Consider the following 9,663-nt stretch of genomic DNA (forward strand, 5'->3'; position numbering starts at 1 on the left):
AACCGGGGTCACAGGAGCCGGTTTGCTTACAGTATCTTCTGAGATGTTTTCTTGGTGGGTCTCATTGACCTCTTGGCTCACAGACTGAAATAATCAAGAATTTACAATAATGACGTACATTTATACATATTTTATATATAAATGCTGTTTACAAAAGTCTCCAGAGTAAAAAGGTATCAAAGAGGATAAGATATCTACCTTGTTAGTCACTTTTAGGCCACGTACAATATCAGAAAGGCGCATCTCTGGCATATTTTCACCCTGTACACTGACAACAGATCCCGGCAAAGGAGGAAAATTGGAAGCTGCCAAGTCAAACTTTGGTGGAGGTGGTACCTTGGCCTCCATCACAGGGACAGACCTCTGTAATTTTCAATACAGTTAATGTCAAACGTAAGTTAAGAGACATGATATGAATCTTGCCACAAAAATATATCAATAGACTACTTTTTAATAAAAGACACAGGAGTGTAAAAACACAATTGTATTATAGAAAAATACTGAAAAACTGGGAAAAAGAGGACATATGCTGACCGTGTTATGTTCATCTTCTCTTTTCCTCCTCATGCCTCTGTGGATACCTCTCCTACGATGAAGACAGATCATTATCGTTAAAAAGGTTTACATTCAAAAGTTATATTTACATGTTAACATACATATAACATTGAGACACAGTTCGAGTGAAAGTGACAAAACTGAAAATTAGTCACAACAAACAAAACAATCCTCCAAATACATTTTCACAGCAGCCATTTCGACATTACCAATGATGTTACCAATGATACTAATTAAGGTTCCCTTCCATTCATGGCAAACAGGATGCTGCTATGGCGCATGTTTGCTCACAGGAAAGGCTTTACTACACTAACGAACGGAAGCTTAACTGGTAGCCTTGGTAACACCTGTATTCACATTTTGGTTGTAAATCTTCATTACCATAGTGTTAATAAATAAGGTAATATTGACTCACCTGCCACGTCCAGCCCCGCTCAGATATCCGCTGTTTGAAGTGTCTTTAAGGCTGAAGAAGGGCAGAGAGACCGGAGTGGTGCCAGTCGGAGTCCCTGGTGTCTGGAGGGGCTGTGGACTCAAGGGAGCAGACAGGCCATCCATCAGGGGCACCGGAGCCAAAGAAGAAGGTGGGGGAACGTCTCCTGGGCAAGGGTGACCCTTAACATGGTTTCTGGGCATAAACAAAGGACACGTATTTATTTACTACTGAATGTCAGCTCTACCAGAGGCTTGTACAAGTATAATCAATTACTCAAACAATAAGGGAGGGTAAACAAACTCCAAGATTGTGACAGTGATTTAGAAAAAAAGACGTTTGATCTGAACTAGCAGTTCAATTGTTTGTTTTGTTTATGCCTGGCACAGTTAAGAATTATATGTGACTGTACTTAATTAGTTTCTAAATGTCATGCATCTCTAAATTGAAACAATAACTTTTTATTTTCAACTGTATGTAGTTTTTATTAAGAATTTGCATTGTATTTTTATGGAATACTGCTTCAAAACCACTGAACGAATTTCAAACAAAGATATCTAAACCAGTACAACTCGAACATCTTGTGCATTAATTAATGCATTAATGAGATCAGTGTCTTTAAACTTTATGACTTTATATATGTGCTAGATAAAATGGCATTTTTTAAAGTGATAGAAATTACGTATCATCATATCATACATAAATTCCTTGAAGGAGTTAATTAAGACTGAACAGCATTAACATGAATGAAAGGCATCACGTCATCATGACTTGCACCTACCGGTTCCTGCTCATGTGTCGATTTCCTTTGTAGTTCCCAGGACTGCTGTAACTATTCATGAATCCACCATTCGGAAAAGGTGCCTGGATATCACAACGGCAGTGGGAAATCAAATTAGAGTGCTCCAGAAAATATAAACAATGCAACTGCATATGAACTGCAGCTGAGAACTGCAATAGACACTATGATGACAACTTAATGTTGACAGTGTTAAATCTAAATTCTTCTGGACAAAAAGAACTTTTCTACATTTAAAAAGACATTGTGAACAATACATTCGGGTCCTCACCAGTGGGGTTTCAAAGTAAGGCATGGCTGAAGGATTCCAAGAGGGAGACACCACAGGGTATACAGGGTACTGCTGCTGAGGGCTGTACACCTGCTGCATGTAGACGGGGGAGCCATACTGAGCCTGTGGTTGGGCATGCTGACTGTACACGCTTGAGTCCACGCTGCAGAAGCCATTCTTACCAAAGCACGTGTTAATGGCCTTAATGCGGGCCTGGAGGGAGGGAAAGAAAGAGAGAATCAGGTATGTTGGCTAGGAGTGAAGATGTGACACCTACACTGTACCTATGACGAGTAGCATTGTAGCTCTGTCTATCATCCTTTAGTCCCCTCAGATCTCATAATTCAACGGTCATTAGGCCATAAAACACTGCACTGACTAGGGAAAACACAGGGAGAAGGAGACGGAGTGAGGGGTAGAGGGAGAGTAAAGGAGGATGAGGGAGAGTGCAGAAGCAGAGATTCAATAGATTGATAGACAGCTACAGATGAGAAGTTCCTCCCAGCCAGCCACAGTGCATATGGGTCCTTCCAAGCGCGATACTGATCATCACTGGGGTTTAGACAGGACTGTTAATACATCAGACAACGTGATTTGTTTTATGAGGGAGGAAGAAAAAAAAAAAAAGAAAAAAAAAAAGGGGACACACAAGGTTAAATCAAAGTCCAGCTGAAAAGGATGTATCAGATACCTGAAATGCAAAAGGTAAATGTCACATTGTGATAAGAAGTTTGAGCAATCAAACTGTCTAGAGATATGGTTGTTCTGACAAACACCTCCTTGCTTATCAAGTCTCAGTACACACAAATCCCAAGGTCACTGAGGCTACGGCTTAGCCAAACAGCCCAGCCTAGAGAGTTGTGACGTGACAGCTGACAACACAACTAGTCTTGTGTAACCAGACTTGCTGGGTTGTACTGCCTAAATTAGAACCAAAGAAGAAGTGAGCCAGCCTGAGATAAAAACCTAGTAGTGTACTAAATAATACAGCCAATTACTGGTTATTCATTGACAGGACTCACCATGATTGGTTTTCCCTGGAACATTTTCACTTCCTCTCTTAGGTATCTGTAAGCCTGACGCCAAAAAAAAGAAAAGAAACAAATGTTCACAACACTGTCAAATGTGTGTTGTTGTGCAAATCTAAAAAAACAGAAGCTTTCATCCTCCCCTCACTCCTACAACATAAGTGCCATGTTCAGTGTTAACTAGAACTGTAAACTTGTCAAGATGAAGTGGCTGTAGTGAGTCACACAATTCTTGATAACATCTACCCATGTAAAAAAAAAAGGGAACATGCCATTGTAATCAAGAATGATCAAATTCCAAGTTTAAAAGAATAATGAAAGTCAAATCTCTTGAGTAGTTATATTGTAAATGTTCAATGTTAATATGAAATAAAGACATACTAATGTAAAAAAAAAATTCAACTGAAAATGTAACTGTATTGTAACTTTAGGATTAGACAGCAAGTTGGTCAAACATAAGCTGTGTGGTGATTACTGTGGAGTCGTACCTGTTGTGCATCCATATCTGACTGGAACGTTATGTACCAGTTGCTGTTGTGTGCAAACTCAGCACTTAACACCTTCGGACAATTTTCACTCTTAAAAAGAGCCTCCACTTCCTGTGAAAGAGATGCATGGCCCATATTAGACATTTCTGGCTTCCACACACTCGCACAACATTTTCCCTCTCGCCACCCTGAAGGCTCTATGATAAGCTGTCAGTGAGCCATGATATATGTATACACACAGTGTAAGCAAACACAAACATGAGGCAGCGTCTCATTTGTAGGGTTTACTGTTCACTTTACCTCAACTGGTGTCGTCTCTGGCACCTCTCTCAGAATAATGATGCAGCGACTGTGGTTTGGCCGAACCTTCTCTCCAGTTTCATCAACTTGCACCATGGGAGAAGCTGTAATGAAGACACGATCTAAATACGGTTTCACCATTTCAAAGTAAGTTGAGGCCCCCTAATACACCTACACAGTGTGCTGATGGATATTCTAGTATTTTAATTGTTACATACACTTCAAATTCTGGCAAACTCTCTCTATGTCCTTAGCAACCCAACCAAAACCCTGTTCAGCAGCACTATGATTAAAAAAAACTAAATAAAAATACATGCATGGTAGACAATTACTTCATTTAAGTTAAAAATGTTTTATATGGATTCCGTCTGTAAACATAAGTGTTGGTGAATCTGTGAGCACAAATACAGGAAGAACAGCAGCACTGGTACCTCGCAGTACATCCAGAATGAGGTCCATGTCAGTGGTAAGGGCTTTGATGTCCTCCATGCAAGCAATGGTCCAGATGGGAACAAACTGATCACTGTCCATCTGGGATATCAGGTACATGTCCTTAGAAAGGTTCTCCCTGCAAACACCCAAAACATCACTCCAAAGTTATTTCTATTATTCATCATCGCCTCATGTTGTTCTTATAGTTGTAAGCACACATACATACATTTGCTCCAGCAAAAAAAGTATTTTAAAAATGTTTTTGTTAAACGTTTCAATTCCTGAACCAAACTTGCAAGAACAGGAATTAACACACTGAAAGAGTTGCAATCTGTGGCATTAAAAAGGGCTTTAGTACATTGCTTCACTACTCACCTAGAAAAGCAGAACTCAAGCTGTTTCTTCAAAGACTCTCTGAGGCTCTCTTCAGAGATCGGTTTCTCCTCAGGAACATCACCATCTGTGGCGGACTCGCATTGTGGTTCAAAGACTAAATAGCTCAGGTCAGGGTTGTCAATGCCATTCACAATGCCCTCTGTCAGTACAGGGGCATAGTCAGCTGTGCCGTCAGGATATTCAGTGTCGTATCCCTTTCCCCCTGTAGAGGGATTGTCTAAGTTTAAGTTACCTAAGATAGAGGAGGCAAGCAGAAACAAAATTATGATTGTGAAATAACTGTCACGTTCAGACACAATCTAAAAACAAGCTTTGTCATGCTTCGTCTTTGCTGCACGACGCTATTTCCTCACGTACCACGTCTACCTGCAATTATCTTGGTAATGCTTAATAAGCACCATGCATGTTTATACGTGTCACACAATCTATCCCAATCCTTTGTTACTGTACCAGTGCGGGAGAGACAGGGGCTTGGTTTGGTTTGAGTTTATGAGAGACGACAAGATAAAGTGAAGTCAGAAGACATTCACACAACTGAATGAGCTCGTACCGTCGGTCATCTCAGCGGGGGGAGGGTAGGTCAGCAGCCAGGGAGAGTCCTCCGTCCCCTCTGGGAGATCGTTTTGGTGGGCAGGTATCTCCTGCCACACTTTAGCGTTGGGGTTCAGACCTGCTCCCTTTGTGGTGACCTGCATGGATATATGAACATACTGTGAGTTACAGAAAACAGGACGAAAGAGCGGGACTTTACATGATGATGTGTAATGTGTGGAGTCGCCTGCCCCGCAAATTATTTCAATTACAAGAAGAAATTGGTATTTAAAGCTTACAGGACTTACAGGACAACTGTGGAGGGAGAACAGGAGTTTGTTGGACAATATCGATCATGATGTGTACAGTAGTGTATAAACTATTAGGCTAAGCATCTCTCCTACAACACAAAACAAATCGAAATACACGAGCTTCCTTGGAATCACCACTTTCTGAAAATACAATGTGCGGCCTTCAAACAAGATAATACGTCAGTCTCTCAAAAGAAAAACCTTTGATACGAGTGCAAATTCTGCACAATAAAATGCCCTGGTTTTACCAAATAACAGCATCACAGATCCACGTCCATGTAATTGATTTTAAAAAAGCCAGAAGGGAACTCAGTAAAAGATCAGCGTGCAACAAGCCATTCACACATGCTTTTAACCTCATACCTCAGAATAACAGCATTAAGCCTCCACACAACATTCAGAGACGACTCCTTTACTCTAATAGCCAATCCAATGAATGAAGCTAGTTCGTCTGAGGTCTTGTAATCCAGCTTTCCGTCCTTGCAAGGCCCCAGCTCTTCACTCACAAACAAATCATCCCAGTTTGACTTGTCATTGGCTTCCTCCTCGCTCTGACTCCTCCTCTCAGACGGTCACATGTGACCATACATGGCGCAAATCCGCCACTGAGCTCCAGCGTGACTTGTGCGAGGCATTTTGACCTGTCATCCATTATAAAACCCTGCAGTGTGCTTGAGTCAGTAATGTTGAACCAGTATACGAGTGTTAATCTCACACCCCAACCTGTCTGCTAGGCAAAATACGGTTTCAACTCATCGACTCTGGGTTTGTAGTGAATCAAAGTCGAGCTGCTTTGGGGGTCGGGAGGAAAGAGCACATGGTGCCGACGTGCCCATGCAACTTAAGCAGGCGACGACAGTCGTTGCTCTTTATGTCCGGTTAAAGAGAGCAGACACTGGATAACACTGCGTTTGTGCTCAATTGATTACCAAGTCACCCCCGCATTGATCTTTTAAAACTGGCGTCTCGGCAGCGATTAGCTTTGACCTTTATCCAGGTACTCTTTGATAGCTACTTAACCTAGCTACAGTTGTGTAACATGAATCACGTGTAGTTGTCGCTAAACATGCAACGCAACACTCTTCGTGCAACTTGTAACGAAGCGAAATGTCAGTCGAGAGTATTACCCAGTTCTACATGTCCTCACACACGTGTTCATAGGGCAGGCTTGTTTGACGGGGACCACGTTTTGACTAGCGGTACTATAAATACTCGGCTTTGGCTAACTACGTTGGTTCACTAGCAGACCGGACAGAACCGGCCTTTCGTTGCAGCTCATTTGTTTGACAGGTTGGCATGAACACAATTAACTGCCCATGTAAATAATAAGTCTTGTTTCGCAGCATGGACACTGACTAACACCTACTGTCAGGGTGTAAAGTTACTACGACAGAGTAAAGCAGTTCGGTCGAGCTCCAGAAAGCAGCGAGTCAAACAGGAGGAAGAACGCAAACAGGTTGTCGCATGTTAGCTAGCGTGCCCCCTTTTCCAGGCCCCAAACTCACCATGCTGCTTTGATCCTCGCGTTCTTGTGATGTCCTCCTCGTCTCCGGGATAATAAATTGCCCTCTTGGTTTTTTGTTTTTTTTTAAATCCTCCTGCGGACGCTTTAACTCTTTAAAAGTGATTGACCGCACTTATTTAGAGCGGACCCTCGTCACCCTCGTCGCTCTCTCTTTGCTTAACTACCGTCTCCCCGGTAACGTTGTTCAAACGGCCGAACGTGCTCCAGTCCCAACGGTCCACAACTTAAAACGCTTCTACTGTAATAACACCAACAACTGTTTCGTTGATATTAATCAAAAACTACTCCCGTTTGACGACATATGCTCCTCTGTTCAATTCCTCATCACGCAGTTCACCTTCAAGGCAGCGTTCATCCAGCATGTGACGGCTGCGTCCTCTGTCTGCCACCGTCCGTCCCAACAGGCTGCACTCCGCCTCCCCGGCAACAACAATGCTAACACCGCAGCGTAGCAACGCCCGACCGTGTGACCTCTCCGAGGGGACACTACGGCAGAGTCGGTGCCCGTATGAGACCTTTACACCATGTTATATTTAATCGAGGTCGTAATAGCGGTGTGGCGCACAAAGCTAGCTTATGTTGTAAGTTAAGTGATGTCTATTTGACCAGATGCCGCACACAGACTGAGGTAGTACCGCTTGCAGCGCACGGTTCTCGGGCAGGGTGGGTAGGACATGACCTCAGACAAACTTTGAACAGATTGTGGCCCAAGTTCCGTCTTGCATCAGCAATGGAGATCTGAAGTTCACTACCGAGTATTGTTTGTTTTAACTTATCACTTTCCACTCTGTGCCCACTTCCTATTTAAAGAGCTTGAAGTCATATAAATCATTATGAGAGATAAGCTCGCAGGACATTTAAATATATATATATATGGTTATAATATACAACATCTGTGTCATCACACCATGGGCAGTGTGGAGTATTAACTATCTTTTATTAAATATTACAATATTGATAAAAATTGAGCCTTTTTGGAAAAACACCGGAAATGCTAGGTTTTTTAATAATCAAGGCAATTTTATCATTTAAAATCTATTTAACATGTAAAAATAGCTAATGCTTGTGTGCATTGAACCTGTAATGAGCACATATAGAAACAGTTGTTGGATTATAACTATGTGCCAAAACTGAGTTGTACATAGTAATACACCCACTAAACAAGCGCTATTCTACTCAATTGTCATCTTTCATCATCTCTTCTTCCTTATAGACAATTGATTTAATTTGTGGTTGATTAGATCTCTTCTCTAGTCTGTGTGGATGTGTGCAGACTTCATAGAGTCTGGTGACCTCCTGTAAAACTTCAACCCACCTTCAACCTGAATCTAATTAACCCAGAGAAAATGAAAACACCTATGCATCTGTGCAGGAATTTAAAACTTGTGTTGAAGAAGATGAAGTTTACTTAGAAAAGTATAATGTAAAAAAAAAAAAAAAAAGCACTGAACAATATACAACAATGAAAGAAACAAATGTTCCTTGAATGCACAGTGACCTCTTTAATTATGCAAACTAATTGGATACCCAATTAAAAGTAGTTTAAAATTGAGCGTTACCATGACAACACCGTCATAATTTACTGGTGACAAACATTGTGCACAAAAAAAATCTTTATTCCTTACTATTTAACATGACTTCATTAGATTAGTGGAGGGTATTTCCTCGTCCTACAACCGCAGATGTAAGTTTTCTAGACACACACTTAAACCCCGCCCCCAGTCATGTAGAGCTCAAACAGGTGTTGTCATTAAGCCTTGGTGGGGCCAACCATCTGTGATGTCTGCTGGCTCTGTTGTAGTTGCTGGATCTTCACGTTCATTACTTCAATCACAGCTGCAAGAAAGAGCACAATGTATAAAGTACAAGGTAAGAAGTTCTGAAGTAAGAAGCACGAAGGAATCAGGATGTTTGAGGAGCTGTAAGGTTGTGGTGACAAAGGCTCACAGTATAAAGGCCCTATAAAACTCAATGCAACATTTATAATGTAAAACCCTGAACACTGAGGCATTATGTGAAACTACTCCAGGTACTGATCTCTATGTATGTGAGACTATGTATAGAAAGGGCTACAATTCCTGCACTGGTCACCCAATTCAGATGTGAACACTTTAAATTAAAAAAAAAAAAGGTAGAAATTGGCACTTTAAATGGAAATAAATATGAAAAATGTAGCCGGGCTTACCTTGTTTCATGGCATGTTTTTCCTGAAGGGCTGGCTGAATTTTCTCTATCTGCTTTGTAAGGAAGTCTATTTTGCGTTTGAAGAATGCCTTTGAGTCTTCCACTTTCTACAGAGACAGATAAACACAAGGTATAAATAATCTACATCATTTTAATAATTTACTACGGAAGATGATTCAATTATTTATGGACTTTCAAATGCAAATATACTTGCCTTTTCAACATAGTATCCTGTCCCCACATCCACTAAAACATTGTCCACGTCATGTAACGATCCAGGGACGTACATCTGAGAAGAAGAGATGTCAAGGACAAGTATGTATATCTCCAAGAGACACACAACTGAATGTAAAGCACATCTCTCTCTGTCTCTGTCTATCACACACACACTCTCACACTCACACTCACAC

The 9,663-nt window shown here is 41.3% G+C and overlaps 2 protein-coding genes across 3 annotated transcripts in view; both read right to left on the reverse strand.

Annotated features, from left to right (window-relative positions):
• Window positions 1-7,687, reverse strand: part of larp4ab (La ribonucleoprotein 4Ab) — an 11,276-nt gene extending 3,589 nt beyond the window's left edge. The window contains exons 1-13 of one of the 2 annotated variants that reach the window (XM_035661534.1): window positions 7,050-7,687; window positions 5,253-5,391; window positions 4,682-4,934; window positions 4,306-4,442; window positions 3,875-3,978; window positions 3,575-3,685; window positions 3,081-3,134; window positions 2,059-2,271; window positions 1,770-1,852; window positions 971-1,183; window positions 535-586; window positions 199-363; window positions 19-84 (exon numbers count right to left, since the gene is read on the reverse strand). In XM_035661534.1, coding sequence (XP_035517427.1) covers window positions 19-84; window positions 199-363; window positions 535-586; window positions 971-1,183; window positions 1,770-1,852; window positions 2,059-2,271; window positions 3,081-3,134; window positions 3,575-3,685; window positions 3,875-3,978; window positions 4,306-4,442; window positions 4,682-4,934; window positions 5,253-5,391; window positions 7,050-7,052 — 1,593 coding nt within the window. In that variant the 5' untranslated portion in view covers window positions 7,053-7,687. Of the gene's footprint in view, window positions 1-18; window positions 85-198; window positions 364-534; window positions 587-970; window positions 1,184-1,769; window positions 1,853-2,058; window positions 2,272-3,080; window positions 3,135-3,574; window positions 3,686-3,874; window positions 3,979-4,305; window positions 4,443-4,681; window positions 4,935-5,252; window positions 5,392-5,907; window positions 6,281-7,049 lie in introns of those variants that run through there. The other variant, XM_035661535.1, reaches the window with a different exon arrangement.
• Window positions 7,688-8,547: 860 nt separating this feature from the next.
• Window positions 8,548-9,663, reverse strand: part of pfdn5 (prefoldin 5) — a 2,209-nt gene continuing 1,093 nt past the window's right edge. The window contains exons 4-6 of the mRNA XM_035661536.1: window positions 9,468-9,542; window positions 9,255-9,360; window positions 8,548-8,905 (exon numbers count right to left, since the gene is read on the reverse strand). Of these exons, the coding sequence (XP_035517429.1) occupies window positions 8,820-8,905; window positions 9,255-9,360; window positions 9,468-9,542 (267 nt within the window). The 3' untranslated portion in view covers window positions 8,548-8,819. The remainder of the gene's footprint in view (window positions 8,906-9,254; window positions 9,361-9,467; window positions 9,543-9,663) is intronic.

This window comes from Morone saxatilis, unplaced genomic scaffold (assembly GCF_004916995.1).
Source record: "Morone saxatilis isolate NCDOM2014 unplaced genomic scaffold, NCSU_SB_2.0 Contig18, whole genome shotgun sequence".
In the NCBI taxonomy this organism is placed as follows: domain Eukaryota; kingdom Metazoa; phylum Chordata; class Actinopteri; family Moronidae; genus Morone; species Morone saxatilis.